At 41.5% G+C, this 21,281-nt stretch overlaps 1 protein-coding gene across 1 annotated transcript in view; it reads left to right on the top strand.

Moving 5' to 3' along the window:
- The window catches only part of WDR74 (WD repeat domain 74), a 50,021-nt gene that overhangs the window by 15,174 nt on the left and 13,566 nt on the right, over positions 1-21,281 (top strand). Inside the window, exons 2-5 of the mRNA XM_069207169.1 lie at positions 14,695-14,801; positions 17,192-17,313; positions 17,479-17,542; positions 18,131-18,274. Coding sequence (XP_069063270.1) covers positions 14,695-14,801; positions 17,192-17,313; positions 17,479-17,542; positions 18,131-18,274 — 437 coding nt within the window. The remainder of the gene's footprint in view (positions 1-14,694; positions 14,802-17,191; positions 17,314-17,478; positions 17,543-18,130; positions 18,275-21,281) is intronic.

Genomic DNA, 21,281 nt, shown 5'->3' with positions numbered 1-21,281 from the left:
GGAGCCAGCACATCCATCTTGCTAAAGTAGCAAGTGTGACAGGGTGAAATAGTTTCTGTAGCACAATCAACAAATGGTATTTCATATCTCTACGATATTCAGCTGTACTTGCATAATACGCTTTCAAGACATTGCACTACACAAAGTTTAGGATTATCTGGAAAGACTGGTAAAATACTGACATAAAATTACATTTAGTTCATCTGGAAATAGTAAATGAAACTCCTTCGGGCAAGAAAATTTGTCCCGCCACTGCTCTCACATTCGACACTCGTTTACAGGAAGTGAGGAATAATAACATGGTCAATTGGGCCGATAACTCTTTTCTAGGAAGATATATCTATTGTCCAGCCAAGAATCCAAGAATCACAAAACTATATTAACATCCCATAAAGCTGAATATTTCGGCTGAGGAGGTTTCACCATCCGACTACTTCTTCATAGTTTCAACATCACCGGGTGTTCTCCCACCAGTCTGCCCTCTATTGGAGAATGACCCGCTGATATAGCTGACCTAATATTGTTCACCGACCAATATACCGTGCCTGAAGTGGCTAGCGAGGAAAAGAATTTAAAAACTACACTGCAAACCGCTCCAAAGAGATCCACACTCATTTCATTAAGCCAATTACACCAGCGCCTCCATGCAGAAGCTTGTCTTTTGTGTGTTTCTGAACACCAGGCTTGGCTAGTGTAGCCATTCGCTTCTCACGAAAGACCAGTGAGACTCCATCTTTCCCTGAAACCCTCGAGGCCAATAGTGAGAGGTGACCTGATTAGATCAGTGGATGTGGACGGCCTCCTGGGTCCAACAGGACGCTCTACCGCCACAGTAGTAATATTGCATAGTTCCAGAAGCACTGGAAACCACACTTGCGCTCTCCACACACCAATTCTGCCTTCTGTCGTCTCAACTGTGCCATCACTGTCATCTCAACTGTGCCATCACTCTGGGAATCATCATGAGACTAAAAGGCAAAACCCTAGAAGGGGGTCCAGTCCTAGGGAAATGCATCTGTGGCTCATGCACCCAGATCTTGACGCCAGCTGAAATATATCGTAATCTGACAATTGAGTCGCAATGCAAATACATCTGTCTCGCATGGACCCCAATGTGGGTGAAGCGCATGGAAGATTTTTGGGTGAAGTCTCCAGTCGCTGAAGTCTCGAAGATGTTGTGAATGCCAATCTGCAATTAAATTGTGTTGGCCTGGGAGTTCTTCCATTGTTACAGATATATCATTCTGAAGACAAAAGTGCCAAAAATCTTTGGCTATCTCCGCTTGCAGTCGTGATTTGGTCCCACCTAACTTGTTCTCATGGCGGACTCTGGAAATGTCTATGCGAATAAGTATGCAACACTTTGCCTTCCCTGGAGAAAAACTCCAAATCGCAAAGGACCCCTGCTAAGAGTTCCAGGCAATTGATGTGGAGACTCAGCTCTTCTTTGGACCAGCAGCCCTCTGTGGAGATCAGATACAGCAGGCTCCCCCAACCCCAACAGCTGGCATCTGACTCTAGTATCATCTCTGGAGTCAGCCAAATATTGCTCTGCCATTCCAAGCTTCTATGTGGCCGAACCACCAAGAGATTTCCGTCTTGGCTTCCTCCAACATAAAGATCTGTTCTGAGCAGGAAAGATCCTTGCACGGATGCTGTTTTTTAGGTGTTGAAGAGCACCATAATGAAGGGGGCCTGGGAAAATTGCTTGTATCAGTGAGGCCAACAGTCTCACCAGAAGAGCTATGGACCTCAGAGGTACAGCCTGCCTGCTCAACACTGCTCTCAGCAACTTCTTGATATTCCTGACTCTTTGTGACGGAAGGAGCAATTAGCCCACCTGGGAGTCCACCTGAAATCCTAGGAATTCCAAGCATTGAGTTGGACTCGGGATCAATTTCTGAGCGTTGATTATGAATCCAAGGTCTTAAAGGAGGAGAATTGTCCACTCAAGGTGTGTTATGGTTAGCAGGGGGCATTGGGCTATGATGATGATGATGATAATGTCCAGATAAATTATTAGATGGAGCCTGATCGTGGAGGGCTGAGGCAGGAGATGGATAACGTGTCTCATTGCACGTTTAGATCACCCACATTGGCCAAGGATGGGAATTGGCGGAGTTCGCATGCATGCGGACTGCCCTTCATGTAAAATAGACAGAGGACAGTTCAGCAGAAGCATAATCGGAGCCTCCAGTCCTGACATGGAATTTAATTGTATTGTCTTGTTCAGTAAGGCCAGCAAGAGGGAAGATGGCTATCGACTTGCTTCACATGCCTCATTCAGGTTAAAAACGGTCCTACAATTTGCTGAAGAGAGTTTTACTTAGTAAGAAACTGGGAGGTGGCAATTGTACAGAATCATTTGGGATTCCTCCTTATTTTCTATGGTCCTCTGATCGATTGTCTTAAAGCATAGGTGAGTTGTGGCCTTCAAGTGGTTCTTAATATTTTAGGTGCTGACATTTCCAGACAGTGAGCTTATTAGCAAACACATGCCAGGAAACTTTATTGTGGAGAGGCTGCTGCTATGCACAAGTTAAAAATGTTCAGTGCGATGTGAATGACATGCATGAGTGCAATTACCATACATATTTGAGGTTATTTCTATTCGTTATCCATAAAAACAATATTTTGAGTACATTCTTTATTTTGATTGCATTTTAGAAAAACCTGAGTGATCATATGGTGCTTATGGTTTTATTTTATTTTTTGCAAATTAGTGTTGTTGCAGCTGTCCCTTAGCCATGGAGGAGGGTGTGCAGCTATATGAATGCAGTGATGTTAAGTGGTGTGACATTATTTTGTAAATGACTGCAGGTGCGTAGTTATGTACAATTCACTGGAGATTGTGTTGTTATGGGATGAGTGTGGAGTACCCTGTTGCAAACTTTCAGAAGTGCAATGTACCATTTGTGGTCCTAGCAAGATGGGGGAAGATGGGTCCCCATCCTGATACGAGAGACAAAAGTATAGTACATTTGTATGTGATGATATAGATAGAAGACTTTTACCCAGTTCCATGATGATGTATGGGGGGTACCTCTTAGTTTGTGAAATTGGGTAAAAGTAGTACCCTCTCAGACAAGGTTGCATGAAGTAGTACCCAGTGGTGAACCAAAGTGGAGAAGAGTTGTATTCTATAACAAGAGGAAATGTGGGCAAGTGTGCCATGTGTTGTGGCCTCAGACTACAAGTTCTACCTCAAGATGCTCTAGGACCAGTCATCGCTGTGTACAAGTGGGAAGTTTTGATAGGTACATGGTAACAGGTGCAGAGTACATCAATGCAAGGTATAGTTTCTTTATTTTCATTGGTTTCTTTACCTATATGTGGTCTGGGACCGGTCACCTTTTGTACATATGGGAGGATTTGACACTGCAAGCTATAGGAGGCAGTACCTATTATTGGTTGCCTTGTTTAAAGTGTGAAAATACACATACTGGATTCTAACTGTTGTCTGAATTTTGTATTCAACCGTTTTAACATGCGCCTCCTGAAGGCTGTCAACGCTGTGTTCAGGAGAAATTCTTTTTGATGGTTGCACAGCTTCCAGTGAGCAGGCACTGATTGAAGTGCTTTCTTCTGTCTGGCACATGATCATGTTGGTTTGGCAAGCTGGTTTTACTTGGTGTTTCAGTGCTGACTTTCACTTTTGTATGTGCGTGCAAGAGTGTGATGAAGTGTATTGTCCTTGTGGTCATGTGTGCTTTGCAGGTGGAAGATGGAGAAAGCGTGTGAGCTTGTTTTGTTGTATCTGGGCCTTTGTTGAATTGGTTTGCTTGTGTCCTGTGTGTAAGAAGAGAGGATAATGTGCGTGTCTGGTTTTTCCTTTTTGTAAGAGAAAAAGATGACCCCGTGACTTGATGTATAACTGTGTGCATCCGGTTGTCCTGTGCGTGAGGAAAGGGAATGATGTAATGGCATGGTACATCCATGGTACATGGGCTGCATGGGTATAATGTGGAATGTTGAGTGTGGATGCAGTGAGAATGTCATGATTCTTTGAATATTGGTGTCTGTGCTGGGTGAAGCTTGTGAGTAGTTTGCATTGAAGCAACCATAAAGCCCTAACAGGACCTACCTGGCTGTGACTGTTTCCTAAGGGCCTAACATGAAATAATAAGCTTCAACAACTACCAGAATCTCTCAGACTCTTTGTGTGAAAAGCCTGCTGTCAACTACAATACTATGGTGACTGTTTGTTTAAGGTCTCGTTTCACTCCATGCAGTATGCATTGGAACTGCTGTACAATTTTAGAGGGCATGCCAGGTATTACAAAAATAAAGTGCAACTGTCCCTTCCCCTATTCAGAAGATCTTCATACCTCTGTGAGACCTGAAAAAACTGGGCAAGTTGCCTCTTTAGACAATCAAGTAATCTAAAGTTACCAACCATCTATCCCCCTAGACCATGGGTACTCACAAACTTTTTCTCGGGGGCCAAAATTGCAGTATGGTTTGCGGCCGAGGGCCGCACTGAAGTGACTGGGGGGGTGGGCTTATGGGGGGGGCACAACCACCCCGCCCCCTTTTTAAAAACATTGCTAAACACACACAGCGCCATACACACACAGCGCCATCCACTCTCGCCCCTACCCCAGTATCACACACAGCGCCATCTGCTCTCACCCCTACCCCAGTAACACACACAGCGCCATCTGCTCTCACCCCTACCCCAGTAACACACACACACAGCGCATACACACAGCGCAATCTGCTCTCACCCCTACCCCAGTAACACACACACAGCGCCATCAGCTCTCACCCCTACCCTAGTAACACACACAGCGCCATCTGCTCTCACCCCTACCCCATTATCACACACACAGCGCACAAACACAGCGCCATCTGCTCTCACCCCTACCCCAGTAACACACACACAGCGCACACACACAGCGCCATCAGCTCTCACCCCTACCCCAGTAACACACACACACACACAGCGCCATCTGCTCTCACCCCTACCCCAGTAACACACACACAGCGCCATCTGCTCTCAACCCTTCCCCAGTAACACACACAGCCCACACGCAGCGCCATCTGCTCTCACCCCTACCCCAGTAACACACACAGCGCACACACACAGCGCCATCTGCTCTCACCCCTACCCCAGTAACACACACAGCGCACACACAGCGCCATCTGCTCTCACCCTACCCCAGTAACACACACACACAGCGCCATCTGCTCTCACCCCTACCCCAGTAACACACACAGCGCACACACACAGTGCCATCTGCTCTCACCCCTACCCCAGTAACACACACACAGCGCCATCTGCTCCCACCCCTACCACAGTAACACACACAGCGCAATCTGCTCTCACCCCTACCCCAGTAACACATACACACAGCGCAATCTGCTCTCACCCCTACCCTAGTAACACAAACACTACATTAAAAACAAATAAATAACCAAAGAGCCTTACCTGCCTCAATAAAGCACTGTAAAGATGCCACAAATGTAGAACGGCGGGCAGCAGACGTGGAGCCGGTGACAGGAAGCAGACAAAAAAGCCCCGTAAAAGTTAGCTGCAAGCGCTAACTTTTATGGGGCTTTGGCTTCCAGGATCATCATGGAAACGCCATAAATAATGGCCGCCATAGGTAAACATAGAGGAGGGCCGCGGGAGCATGCGCAAAGAAGCCACGATTGTGCATGCTCCCGTGGCCCTCTTCTATGTTTATATACTGCTGCCATTATTATATGGCATTTCCTGTACGTGTCCGCGGGCCACCAAGGAAGGTCCGTGGGGCCGCTGGCGGTCCGCGGGGCGTACTTTGAGTAACGTCGCCCTAGACCTTTCTCACAGAGATAAACTGAAGAGATTTTTAACTTCCTATCTATGGTGATCATGGTATAGCGTGAATCAGGATTGTCAGGCTTAAGCTACAACAATACCTAGGTGTAGCAGCATAGCGTGAGAATGCTCTGGTCATTGTAATGCAGTTTTTAAAGTAATTCCTGCTTCCATGCTGTGTATTGAGATGCATGAGGACATGTATTATCAACTTATTTTTCCCATTCCCCAACTTGCAGTTTCTGATCCTCCTATTTTGGTCTTGATGGTGACAATTCAAAACATACTGGCTACTGTGATCAAACTGCAGACAAAGCAGCTCACTCGCAAGGTCACTTTCCTGAATTGTTAACATCCATATTTAGTACGCCAAATTCTAACAAAGTGGCCTTTACGGCCAAATCCACACAAATTTTAGAAAACCTTTTTGGACCAACGTTTATTGTCTTCACATGGAGCGTCTTAGCCAGTTTTGTTAAGCTTCCCCAATCTTCAGAGAACTCAGTTCATCATCCAGCGTGGGATTCGTTGTTTGAAAATGTTGGCACGTCATTCCCTGATGTAAAGTACACTGCACAATCTCCAAATTTATTTTCTCAAGAATAGAAAAATAAGAAGGGAAAAGTCCCTGGTAATTAAAAAAATACACAGCAGAATTTATGGGAGTTGAATGCCTCTAAGCAGATTAAAAAAAGAGAAGAATAACAGAAAGTGGCTTTCGTAAAGATGAGATTCCCCTCGACGACTGTTGTGCATGAAATCTTCCAAACATCTTCTACAACCACAGTAGTTACAAGTGCAGAACCTAACTATTTAGCAGATGCTTTTTGTTCCTGACTTGGTTCACTCTCAGATATGTGCATTAAAGTTATCATGTGGTAACATAGTTAATGTGGCCCCTATTTACTCCAATTTTCAGCCATTTGTCGATGTTGAACATTTTGAGACTTGCCTACACATCTCGGCTCATGCCACTAGCCTCCTATTTGAAAATGTATTCCCAGATGTGTACCCTGTACAGCCCATAAATTATACTCACATATTGAATATTCTACACCTATTTCCCAATCTTAGGTCATATTGTCACTTGATATTTCGCTTGTTGAATTTTTGTCACACTATCTATTTAGACTGTGCCAGAGTCCCTTTTTGTGTGGCCACAGTCTGCCAGGATCTAGATACACACTGGGGATATTCAGCATTACAGCACTGGAAATAGTGACTCAATATCAGCATTCGAGGATCTCAATCTGAAGCAGTCATTCACAAAAGAATTATGAAAAAATCAAATCGGCCACAGGCGTGGCTGTTGGTTTACTTTGATTCTGTAGCTTTGTGAACAGACACAAAAATTTTAAACTCTCTTTAAAGTTTGCACTACAAATGTCACCAGAATTTTACTTCATGCCTTTGAATGTTATAAAATATCCAAATACATCACTATTTCTAAAATTAGAACATTGGGATGTCGAGAGCTCCATTGAAGACGGTGCAGCTCCAGATATCTGTATTCACTGGTAGAGGCCCTCTCAGCGGAGTGTTCCAAACTCTGCAAACTGACACTAGCAATCCATTCTACTGTTTAAAGTGCAGTTAACTCAACAGTCAGAACCAGGTAAAGAACTGAGCAGTAGCTATGGCAAATCCCCCAAGGAATGTTCAGTTTTTGGAAAAGCCTCAACATTGATGAATGGGTAAATAAATTAGCTGGAATACAAAGAGATGCCTGAAAAACACTGCCAAAACTTTGCTGCACATGAACTGGAATATACTTGATGTGCAGAGGGCTGAAATCAAGACTAGAACAGCAACAAAATGGGCAACTCAAATATTCAGAGACTGGTTGGTAGAAAATAGGCAACCACTGCCTGAACATTGCAGCCTTCTGAGACATTTTTATGCAGTGGTAAGAAATGCTAAAGGGGTAAGCTATAGTAATCAAAACTTTATATCGATAAGGGCGGGACTAAATAGACAAATTAATAATCCACACTTTGGCAGAGCTGTTAATATCATGCATGATGTTTGCACCCGCTAACAATGTATTAGTATCAATTGTTAATAAAACAACGTAGAGAAGGCAAAGATGTCAGTATTAGAAAATAATTTATATCCGCACAGGACTTGTTCATAAAACACTGTGGTATCTTAACTGTGATGAACCTATTTCACTGCAGCACAAAGTTTTTTTTGATGCCCAACTTCACCTGGCAAGACGTGGCAGGGAAGGATTACGAGAGTTGCCTAAAAATGCTTACACAGTCCTAGTAGATGAAAACAAACGAGTATACAACATTAACCTTTTAATGAACAAAAAAATAAATCAGAAGGAATTAATGAGAAATATAGATATCAAAACAGAGAGTGCATTTATGACTGTTCGCGCGTCTGACCTTAATAAGTAAACTTACAAGGGGACATGAATAGGTCGATGAACCTTTTAACTCGTTTAAGATGTTCTCGCCATAGCTCCAATATAATAAAAAATAGTCAATAATCTATACACAATAATCAATAATTATTAGTCAAAATCAATAATCAGTGGAGTCCGTAAATATCACGCACCATGACCTTTCAGCTATGAATAACCACACCTTTTAATAAGGTTTAGTAATGGTATTTCCCTTATATTAACAATACTGAAGTCATGTAGATTAATCTCAATATCAAATGAAACACATATTAGAACAATACTGGTTCAAAGCTTGAATCACAACACCTTCTAAGGCAATAGTGCAAATCAAAAGCAGAGTCAGCTGCAACAAGGATATGGCATACATAGGACTTAGCAAGATGACTTGTCAAAACATTAGTCCCTATAATACGCCAGTCGTCATGTGAATACCCTCATCTAACCGAGATTAGTATGAGCATGTTGGGCTTCGTGCTAAACAATTTAGAACACAAATTTAGAAAACATCTAGCTATGGATCTATCAAAACAGTGCAGTTGGTACTTAGAAAGAAAAGACATAAAAATGCAATTCAGTCACATTGTCATATCTACCTAGCCACAGTAAAGGTCAGCAAACAAAATCAGTCTTTGTCCTCAGGTCATCAATCGATCAGGCTCTCAGTCAGTGAGTATGAGTCCAATGACAGAATCTCAAATCTCTTCTCTCTAATTGCCTCTCATAACTGGGTAAGATCTGAAGTCTTTTCCCTCTGTTGCATTGTTATATCAAAGTCACCTAAACTATCCCCTAATTCACTATTGGTCAGTCAATCGTACGTTATTACTTTATCCAATAATATTTCTATACCAAATCTATGAATCCTAATATTTCGCTCTTCACACAAAGTTGATTGGTCCACTTTATGATGTCCTCATCATCCGGCTCGTCCGGTAACAAATTTGTTGCATCTTCTTCTCCAGTCAGTGTCTTCATTGTTCGCGTCCTGGGAAAGTACATCTCACACACATTACACACAAGTCGATACATTACTAAGGGACTTAATCTCCTGTCTGTCGATTCCCACAGAAAGCTTCGGTTAAGCACTTTTAATAAGACAATGGACTTTTCACAGTTTAATTCACTCCATCAGCATTTTACTAAACCGCTAACAAATGGAGCTTCTGCATGAGGCCTGGCAAAACTAGGCCAAGACACTCGCTAAGTTAAGGCCTACAATTAATACAATTAATAAGTTAAAGCATAATTTCGCAACCCTAAATATGACATATTACTACATTAATCTAATACATTTTCAATATTTCATCAGTATTAATCATAAATTAATACATTTCATGAACACTGGTGGCCATTCTTTGAGGTCCACATAACATAACGTGTGCATTATTTTTCTACGTTATTTCATGTTCTACATAATTTATTATTCAAAATACACACTCATTAATAAATTCTTATTAAGACACCTGCTTCAGCATGCCCAACCAGACAGTGCAATGTGTTCTGTGAAATCTTTGAAATTGTATATTTCCAAATTGCCGAGAGAATGCAGTTACTTCTATATACAACCAATGAAATTTACTGTGGTGGATGCTACAAGTGCCTCTGTGTGGTATTTCAATAAGCCTCTTGGGGAAAAATAAACTTTTAACTAATAAAAGAAATCAGCGGGAAAGCAGGATAAAGCTGCGTTTACACAAACCATTGTCTGCTCACTACTGCTGTGCAATTGCTTGCAGATAATGGTTTTGAAGCACATCAGATAATGGCAGTCACTGGCCACAAAAGGGACATCAGTGTGCAAAGTTACTGGAAAGCATCATCTGAAGATAGAACTGTTTGGTCCACTGTACTAGCAAATGCTGGTGACAGTATCTAGAAAGCTGGATCTGGAAAATACGTAAATGAGCACAAACCTGTGTAGCAATAGAAGACAGTTCTTCATTTAGGATACCAGGGAGCAGCACAGCTCACAATATAAAAAGATTTGTTTCCGATACGTTCTCCCACTGTAACATCACATTTAACAAATGTACAATTTTTACTGAAATGAAATCTTACTGGTACCGAAGTTTTTTGATGGTTTTGATGCATTGTAATGCTTGTTTTTCCTCAAACACTTTAGTGTGCATGTTGAACTTGTAAAAGATTTTAGTACTTTAATTGTAGAATAAAGCTCATGGTGATGTGAGTAATATAGTAAATATAGTGTTGTCATGCACATAATTGCCTTTTGTTTCTATTTGTATTCTCTGTGTATGTGTACATTTTCCTGTCATGATATGTGTTTTAGAAATTGTTTTCAGGATTACAAATAGCTATCTTATCAACAGCTGCTTTAATGTCTCTGTAGTACCACTTTAAAAAAAAAACTTAGGAGAAAATCAATTCAACATTTAGGGCCTCATTACAAGTTGGCGAATGGGATTACTTCGTCCCAAACTTGACGAATATCCTGCCCGCTGTATTACAACTTCCATTATGTACTAAGGAACTTATAAAATGGCGGACGGGATATCCGTCACGTTTGGGACTGCCCCTCCACCAAGGTCGAAATCAGGCCCATGTTTTACAGCTGTTGCATATGTTCTGACTGCTAATTTAAGAAAACAAGGACAAAAAACGCTAAAGTAACATACATTTTTACGATGTTAATTTAATTTCCATTAAATTTATGTTTCCAGTTGGTGGCTGAAATGTAAGATATGTTAAAAATGCAGACCTTTTCACCATGCTTATTTCAATTTTTTCCAATCATTTAGTTTCCAAAATGAAACTGACACTTTATAAGCCTTGTTCTTCTTTGACGAAGCGTGCCTCACATACCTAATTTCTGTTAAAAACAGTACGCTTTCTAGCTTGCGTAGGTAATCAACATGGTGGATGGGCTCTTTATGTACAAAATCTTCACTTCCCTTCTCAAAAGCGTATGCCCAGCAAAACTATCCAATCTCTCTGCAGAAATGTATAACACATGCTTGTCATCCCAGTAAGGTCAGATGAACCCTGGAAAATATTTTAAGCAAAGTGAAATATGCCCTCTGCAACACCTTCGTATTTAAGTTAGAGTGCGTGAAAAGAGCTGTTACACTTAACTGCAGCCGCCATTTTCTGAAAGAAATTAAGGTATGTGTATGAAAGCATTTATTTATTTAATAAATGTATCTTCCAAGGTCCTTAAAAGGCGTGTTTGCTTCACCAAAAAAGTAAACAGAAGCATGTCCAAATATATTGTGTTGCCCAGTAACTGGTTGCCCAACGTGTGCAGCCCGAGCTGTAATGGTATTCTTTACTGTACAGTTTGAAAAGCCTTGGAGCTTTTTCAAAACATAAAGCAATTGAGTCTGTTTGTGCCAGAGATTGACCCACATTTCTCAGTCCCAGAGCCATTCATTCTTTTTTTAAATTATTTTAACATGAGTTCTGTCCTTTTTTTCAACGTGAGGATTTTGTTTTTTTTCCTGAAACATAATACTGTGGAATTTTACTGTATCTAATGCACAGCAGTAGAAGTTGAAACTGAATGACCTCATAAAAAAAGGTGGGTGAGCAGGGCCCAGTAAATAATGAGGAGGAGGAAGAATGTGAAAGAACTTTGCCAGATTTTTCAGACCTGATTAGATATGATATGTTAGGGGAAATCAGTTAGATTCTGTTGGGGCGTGAGGAAAAGCTAAATGTGCTAGCCCATCAAAATAGCAGCTTTAAGGTGCGGTAGGAAAGTAGGGTGTTGGAGTGTGTCAAATCTTATTCTAATAGATACAAAGGAATTTTGTTGTTGTCTATGAGTTAAAATAATATCTCCTATTTAAAGATGACTCCTCACTCCAGGAGTGTGGCAAGCCGAAATTGAAGAGCTAATGACATCATAACTCAAACAGTGTTGTTACACAAGGTTGAGCTAATCTCTGTAGCTTATGGTGGGTCGACGCCCAAAAGGTGCTCTTAGCCTGTAAGGCTGCTTCAATATGCTCTTTTGTGTTTAGTAAGTTATCTCGAGGCACATACAGGTTTTAAACATCACTTCTTATTTTGTAGGCTGCCTTGGGGCCTTTATTGTATTGCATACTTTTTTTTTTTGATCCACAAGCGTTTCTTAAATGTTGATTGAAGGCACACTCGTGTGAGGTGTTATCTTGTTTTTTTTTCTTTTTATTTCTTTTGTGAATCCCTATTAAGACAGCTATTCTTTGGAAGATCACTTCAGAGAGGTGTGGTGGTTGGGATCTAACTGAAAGGTGTGTTCTCTTTATTCCTTTAAATACAGCCTTATGATTATCGTTTCCTTTAATAGCTTTTTTTGGCTTTCTTCCTTTTTTTAGAGGCCTCTTTAAGGTTCGTTTTCCTTTGGTATGTTTTCACTTGGTACTTTATTATTTGTAAAGCTGTCTCAAAATGTTATTTTGTTCACGTTGCTGTTTCAAGATTCTTCTTTATTTGGGATTCTGCCTTGAGTCAATCTTCTTTTTTTTTTTTTTTTTTTTTTTTTTTGGTAAGGTTCCCTTGACCTGCAGCTGTTTTAGTGTACGCATTGAGGCACGTTATGTTCAAATGCTGCTCTAAAGTTTTTCTCGTTCAGGAAGCAGCCTCAAGTTGCTTTCCTGTTCATGGTACTGACTTTTCAAAATGCTGCTTCAAGTTTTTCCTTGCTCTTTAGTCTGAGATGGTGCTTTGAGGCTTTCTTGTTCGTGTTAATGCAAGCACAAACTCTTTGGCAGCCGGTTTGCAGTACCACATTATGGATCAGGGAAGGGAATTGCCTGCAATTAAGCTAATGTTCATGTCCATATGTTAATGCTGTTTGAACTTGTATTTATGGTTCACTAATGCAAAGCCTGTACTATGAGCACTCTAAGAAAATGTTGTAAGCTCGTACTGCACTGCTGACAGTGCTCCCAATATACAAATGTGTACACACATTTGAAAGGAAACAATATGAGGCTGCGTATAATGCTTCCAGAATGCTCTCTGATAAAATGCAAATATTTGCAAAAGCTTTAAAGCAAGATTGCTGATTCTTTGGTTTCAAAATAAAATGTTAACAAAAACTTAAACTGTGTAATTTTAGGTGCCATTTCTTTGAAGCATCATTTAGTAAAATGTGTTGATGCATGCTAGTATTTCCAAACATAATTTATATTGCAAACATCAATGTAACCAATTTCAGCAAGATTAGGGAAACATGAAAATAAACAAGCATTGGCAAAGCCAATAGGTCTAACATTGGTGGTCAGCCTTTTGGTTTTGTCAATCCGTATCGTTTTGACATGGGTTTTGTAAAACTTTTATTGCTGTGGAACCATTATAACAAACATTGGCAAAAAACGAAAATATTTTTTGTCCTCAAAAAGCACACATTGCCACCGTAGTTCCAGGCACCAACAAAACTACTTTGTGCCAATATGCTCCTGGTGAAGGTGCAGAATGCTGTCACTTACGGTGAAGCCAGCCAATAAATAGATATAGAATTTTAATAAACACAAATGGTCTCAGATAACCAATTAGGGGCACAATTCTTAAAGGAAATTACAAAGCACACCCATGGTATATGCCCTTGCATTAGTGCAGATTTACAGCTTTCGTGAATTCACAAGAATTTACAGAAATAGACCAGCAAATTGTACTCCTAGAAAATATTTGTAAACGCCATTTTAGCAGGAGAAAATATGCATGTGTAGATTTGTTGACCTTCTACAACTTCAGTTTCGCTCCAACCATGTATACCCAACCCTGGAAGAAGTTCTACTTCTGCCCTTGTCGGGAGTACATTTCCAACCTTTCTCAGTATGGGTAAAGATTAGAGATGAGCTGATGAAAAGCCCTAAAACATGCAAGTTAGTGGATTTGCACAGACTCAAAAGGGCTTTACAACTCTCGAACTATTGCTTGCCCCTATCTCCAGCCCCAGTATGTAGATCTGCTGAAAGGTGGCAAAATAAGGAAATTACAAGTTTTCAAATTCTACAGTGCACAAGCCCTGGAATAATCAGAGAGGCTGTTATCTGAGCTCTTGTATAATGAGACTGCTGCCATAATTTGTTGCCACACTACATGGCACCAAAGGGACAAGTAGATTTATGACGCAACCTGCTCCATGGACAAGGAGATATTTTATACAATTCCCCACCCATGGGGATGTCGCTTTGTTTCCAATGGTGTCAAAAAACACACTGTTGGATGCGAAGCGTCCTTAAATGGTGCTCATTAAGGAAACGTCTTTTGTAGCACAAGAATTAGAGTTAAATGGACTATGCAAGTGAAGTATGAGGTGGTATAGAGTGCAAATTAAGGGGATTTTTCAAAGTTGATGCATCTGACCCATCTGGACATAACATCCCCCACAGGAGCACACACTGTAGCAGTAACAGGCTAAACCCTTGTTGCCAATCAGTATATACCTATATAAACATGAATGCACCCTGCTTTGAGCAGAAGGTATCTATTAGCTATCACTTACTCCAAGCCTGCCTTTCTTTTTCAGGTGTAAATCTGCATAGGAAGCAAGCCACCAACTACACGGAGGTGAGCAGTCTGTCCCGTGACCAGGAGATCTGTGCAATGTGTTGGGGAGACGAGCAGGAATCTGAGGTAAGGGTTCCCTCCATTCTAGTGCCTGGCTATTGTAGAAAAATGTGCATTACCAAACCGATTAGTCACGCCAAATCTTTGAGTTAGAACGTTGCCATTGGTGTCCACTGCGTATCAAAAAAGCTAGCTGAAAATACCTAACCCTTATTGATTGTTTTCAAATGTGGAATGAACATCAATTCTTTTCTTTTTTTTTTTTTCTTTTCTCATCTTACATCAGACGATCACTGATTTTGTCTGCCTGTGTAAGTTTATTGATTTCTTTCAGCTTGCCAGTGCTTGCCAGTCCCCTCTCTACCTATTAGTGTTTGCAGGTCCCGTTTATGTGTCTTCATATACGTTGGTCCATTCTGTGCTCGCCTCTCAAGTACTCGCCATCCCCCTCTTTGCACTGGAATATTTTTGGTCCCCTATCTCAAATGGCTGCCGGTCCCTCTGTGTAGCTTTTGGTACCAGATGCACTTCAGCATCCTCTCTGCCAGAGGAATGCTTGCCTGTTCCCACTCTGCCAAAGGGACGTTCACCAGTCCCCTCTATGCTTATCAGTTTTTTTTTTTTTTTCCATCATGCTTTGTGACAATGACTACTTCTGTGTCTTGAAACTCTTGTGGTGCCAGTCTGTCACTTGCCTGCACCATATTTTACTTGGTGTGGTAATCAGTACCTCTTGACCCCTGCTTATTAACTCTTGATGATCTCTTTCTGCCTCTGAGTGTTTGGTAATATTGTAGGTCTTGAAGCAGTTGACAATCTGTCGACAACACGAATGACTACCCATTCTGAGACGCATTAGTTGGCTGCAGAATGTCTCGCCCCTTTTAGGTCTTGCCTAGGCAGCATGTGCAATGCTGTCTCTGCGAGACATGCAGTAATCTATCTACATTTGTGCTTCAAGTACCACCCCGTTCTTTTAATTGGGCCTTTTTTGTTATTCGTAAATGCCTGTTTTCCTTTGGTTTATATGCTTAGTAGTCCCCTCTTTACTGCTTTTGTAGCCTACCATGAGGATTACCCCCGTTACATTTGCTCTTACTCTTCATGTTATTTACGATGCTTTGTTTGCACTATTTTTTTCTTTGGGTGTCTGTTCAAGCCACAACAACGCACTTCCTCAAGTACAATTGACTTTTCATGATTTGTGCATTTAAGTTGTTCATTCTTAATCTCCTGTGAAGAACGGGATTAGGCACTTCCCCAAGCACAAGGCTGAACTAAGGGGGCAGTACCTTTATATGGCTAATAGGGGTCCCCTTTGAAACTCCTTAAGGACACCTAGTAACAACCTATGGTACTACACCCTTTCCTTGCTTGTTTTTAGTTCTGGTTGTTGCAGTGTTTGCTTTCTGAGCAGTGAACCTGATGGTGGTGACATTACTGGCTGCAGCCGGGGTAAAGATAAATTACAGTGAGATGAGATTGACATAGTTCCTGATGCTTTTCCAGCCACAGTAACATAGGCTTTTGATGCACATGTTAAGCAACATGCACAGCGTCTTAACTTGAACATAGTTAAACAAGTCGCACAAGGCTGGTGTATTAAAAACTTCCATACAGATGTATTCCATTTTACACAATGTAACTGACAAAAATGGGAGCGTGATCTTTGCGCTTGATAATCCTTATCATTCAATTTACTCGCTGTGTAATGTAACTTAGCTCCATTAAAGTTTATTGTGTAAACAGATAGAATGTGGTGAACGTGTATGCATAGGCATTATCTCTTTACCCACAAAGCCATGGATTTTCAAAAAGTAGCAGTTGTAACGCCAAATGCTCATGAGTGATGTCATAAAAGAAAATATAGTTTGATTAAAACTACATATGTATATTGCTGGCATTCTGCACTTTATGGAGTGACAGCTTCAAATAATGAGTGAGTTCAGTTCTCACCACGCCTGTGATACTGCATTCAACAGAAAATAGTGGACAAAAACATCCTTGAGGAAGCTGCATTAAGGGTGCAGTACCTAGTGGCTAATAGAGGTCCATTTAAAACGCAATAGGGACACCCTTTCCTTGTTCGGTGGATATTTTTTTATTTTACAGGAGACTAGCAGCTACTGCTGCGTTTTCAAGTGTGCCATGATCTCATTATGTGCCCCAGACTTTCTCCGAAAGCTAGTCCATGATTATCGCACCACTTTTATTTAATTATTTTAGGTTTTATGACGCATTGGGTTGTCTGATATATGGGTAGTCTGATAATGTGCTGCATGGCTAAACACTTTTAAGGTCCCATAGGCGAGACCTATTGGCTATGCCAGTGCTTGCTTATAGTAGACTGTCTCCGTGTTTGCCCCCTCCCAGATTTAATGTAGTAGTACTGCAGCCTCCTCTGATCAGTTTGTTCAGCTTACCACTTCAGACAGGTTTTTCATCTTCCATTGTAGGTGCTCCTGGGTTGTCGGAATGGAACAGTAAAGGTTTTCAGCACAGAAAAAGGCAAATACACAGAGTTCCGGGATTGTGCTGGAGGTGAGGGACCCTTCAGAGGATTGGCAGTCTATAACAGGTGGGTCTGGCAGGAGCAGCCACGACTTTACCACAACAACCTGCACATATTTGCTCCTAGCACAAGAGATCCTGGCGTCTCTCTTAACCTAAGTCGTGTCCTTGTTATTCTGTTACAACACATGGAAATTTTACGTTTGACCTTAATTTTTTCTCTTTATATCAGTGCTCTTATCACATGTATGGAGTCTGGTCTTCTCAAGGTATGGCGAGAAGCAGCCTCAGAAAATGTAAGTATGGCAACAGAAATCAAATTTGATTTGTTACACTTTCTGTAAATACAGCACTGCAAATTTGCAACTGAACCAACATTTTTTTCATGCAGCGTTCTCTTATAATTCCATATACCAGCCCACATGCAGCTGTGCCAGTTCACATCAGACCTGACATATTTCACCCACCGGCATTCTGGAAAAAAAAGAACCCAACACATTTACGAATGCACCTTGATTCTGCCCTGCACCACCCTTTGGCATTCAAGCAATCAGAACCACACACCCCTAATTGTGTCCCTAAGTCTCTGTTTGGACCAGCGGTGCTGTCTAGAGCCCACCCAAGGATCTTTCAATGTACCATATTAATTCCTTCTAAGACTCTCTGGGATTGTAGGCCTGAGGCACCCAAACTGTTCTGCTAGTGCATCTCGGTCATTTCCTAGGGTACTCCTTCCATACTAGTACTGCACACTTTACGCTGAGCTGTAACAGTGCACACCAGTCCTGACATTCATCCCCCTGTTCATAACACACTGGGAACACACCCATTTTTTGTGGTAAACTTGTATTTGTTAATGCATCCTGTCATGTTTCCTGCTGCAGGTAGAGGTAAATGTTGGTCCAGGAATCTATAAGATGCGTCAGAACCCAGGCAAGCCTCACTGTGTGTCTACGGGAGGAAAAGAGAACTGCCTAAAAGTCTGGGACCTGGAGAATCCACAGAACCCTGTATTCAAAGCTAAGAACGTGAGTCCTGCACCCCTGAGGGCTGCTGTCTAACCATTCCAGAGCACTGCGGTGTACCCTTGAGCTCAAGAGACCTGCTACACAGATCGAAGACCTGTCCTTCACCTCTGAACTAACAAGCTGAAGGCTTTGAGAGGTGCCATTTAATCTGCTACAGCTCCATTTATACTCCTGGTGCCTCTACTAATCTTGGGTGCTTTCTCACTTTCACTTTATTCTTCGTTTGTCTTTCTTCTTCGTTTGTCTTTCTTGTGCATTTTATACTGCCTCTCTTTCTTGTCCCTGTGTCTCCCTATCTTCTTTGTCCTTTAGCCAGCATCTAAAAAGGCAGCTTTAGCCGTTTGTTTGCCAGAAAAGTCATTTTCAGTATACAAAGGGTGGGCTTTGGGTCAGGTCCTTGCTCGTGATTGGTTGGCTTTATCTGTTTCACTTGTCTCCTCTTGATTTTATGGCTCTCCTCCCTTTTTTTCTGTTTGCTCTGCCTAGGAGCATTTTGTCCCAGTGTTCCATTAGTTGGCCTGTATCCTTTCACTGCTGACATGCTTGGATTCAGGGACCTGCTTTTTTTCTAATTTTTCTTTTATTCCCGCGATGGGAAGTGCATGTGTTTTCTTGCTCTTTACTCTGTGATGCTTCCCCGTTCACTTTGCTCCACCCCTCTTGCCCTCCATGTTGCATTTCCTCTTGCTTTTTTTTCTCTAATTAGCCCCATCCTTACTCCACCCCCGCTCCTTCGTTGCGCCCTCTCCCATCTTCTGTTTTTTAAAGACATTCGTCCCCGTCCCCCCCCCCTCCCAAAAATAGCTATAGGCAGTCATCCGTTTTAAAATTAGGTTTTACCCATTTCAGGATGGCCGCCCGAGAATGTATGTTGATGGCAGGTGCAAAGAAATGGATCTGTATTATTTGAACAAAGTTGTTCAGAAATGGCTACTGCAAATGCGCTCTTATCCTCTATGGCTAACTTTCAATGGGTTTCTTAAATATTACAGATGCATTTAAAGATGGCTTCTATGAAGTTTAATCTACCTATTTCAAAGTGGCTAATGCAAGCTCATCCCCGGTGGTGGCTAACAAAAAAAGCACTTGCAAAGCCATTATAAACTATAAGCTTAACCAACGCTTGGTTTTCAAATGCAGCCATGATGAACAGTTAGCTGGAATTAGAACTACAGTAGAATGAATTTCCTTATTGGAAAAATCAGAGGCATGTTTCTCAACAAAAATGTTACTGTACAGTTCTCATTTTAGCAATATGTGCATTTTAAAAGCAGCAATACGGCACCATGTATTTTTTTTATGAAGGCCTGGTAGCTCCAAAGTTCTATCGGGCTACTTATTTAATCTTTTTCCACCGGCTAACACTTTTTTCACTATTTTGCTTTTAATTTATCATTGTACCATGGAAATATACTGTGTTTAAACGCTAAATAAAAAACGGCCTCTGCACTTCATGGTGCATAGATGCACATTAGTGGCCATCTTGGAAACAGCTACCTTTACTACAGAACCCTTTGCAAGATTGCTGGCCAGGCATGCATGTGCATCACGACTCATGCATTTGCATCCAACTGCTGGTCAAAAAGAATTGGCCAAGCAAACAAGTGAGCCTTTTAGAGCCTAGACCCATTGGCTTTGCACAATGCCTGTTTCTCACTCCTGTACCATCTCTCTCTTCTTCATTAGCCATTTTGCCTCTTCCTTCTGTCTCTTTGCCTTTTCTCTCACAGACTGTCCTCCCTCAACTTCTCAGCCTCTTCTCTTACTGCCTCTTGTTTCTCCTTCCCTGTCTCCTCTGCTACTTCTCCCTGCACCCATGCACTCTTCTCCATGCGCTCCCCCTCAATTAGATATACCAAGCATCCTTTTGCCCTTGAGCACAGATTTGGAACTAGTGGTGCAGCAACACACTTAAAAGGAAGATCGTGAGTGTTAAAGCACACTCCCGATCAGCCCAGGGTGACTTCATCTTTGAGTCATTTCATTTATAGATTACGTATTCAAAAATCTATAAAAACTAGTGTGACAGAATCGACAAACCAAAAGTTATTCACACATTGATGCTGCTACTAGGCTCATGTCCATTTAACATGATGGTACAGTTTTCATATGCAGTGTATTGCCCACAGGGACTACAACATGGGAGCATGGATGCTTGCTATCATTGTAATTTATCATACCAATGTAAATCAACAAAACTAGGCTCTAATCCATCACCTCTTACCTTTACAGACTATAACAGCTTATAGAAAGGTCGGAGTACATTAACTCGCTTTGGTTAAACACAGCCCTTCAAAAATATAACATATACGAACCACAAGAGGCACCTCTGAACCAAACTTGCATCAAGGAAAGGACTACTGTCACGGACATGGCAAGCCCAAACTCCCACTGCAAAACGGCATAGTGGGGCAACCTATGACACACTCCACATTCAATCTGGCTAGGTTGAACGGTCACAAAACCCCACATCCCATATACTCTTAGAAACAACTGCAGAAAGATAACCAACACCCTAAACCACTAAGTGCACAATATATGGTTCAAGATAGAATTTTCTACAGCAGGAAACTTGCACTCCAGACTGAAGTCTGCACCAAGCGCCAAGACGATAAGTAATTTGACAGACCTTGCAGTATACACATACCAAACAACACATTAGAGGAACATCACACGGCTGTTTCTAGGTTTGTTTTATGTGGACAAACCAATGTTACTAATCTTAAAATGTATAAGAGCCTCTGCCTTTCTACCCAATGATGGGATCTGACATCTGTGAGTGTGTGCCCTCAGAAGTGAGAGTGGTTTCTCTGGATTGGAGAATAGGTTTGCATTGATAAACTCCTTTTTCTAATTCTTCTGTCCTGTGCATGGCAACACAAAACGGAGGGACTACTGGGCAAAAGAAAGAAAACAGCACTTTGTAACTTAACTCCATCAACAAGGCTCTTCGAGCCCTAGAAATGACCCTGGTAGAGTATTGATGCTGCTGCTTTATTGTATATAA

The sequence above is a fragment of the Pleurodeles waltl genome, chromosome 9, assembly GCF_031143425.1.
Source record: "Pleurodeles waltl isolate 20211129_DDA chromosome 9, aPleWal1.hap1.20221129, whole genome shotgun sequence".
Lineage (NCBI taxonomy): Eukaryota > Metazoa > Chordata > Amphibia > Caudata > Salamandridae > Pleurodeles > Pleurodeles waltl.
The sequence above is the reverse complement of the archived record's forward strand: the minus strand, read 5'-3'. Positions and strand labels throughout refer to the sequence as shown.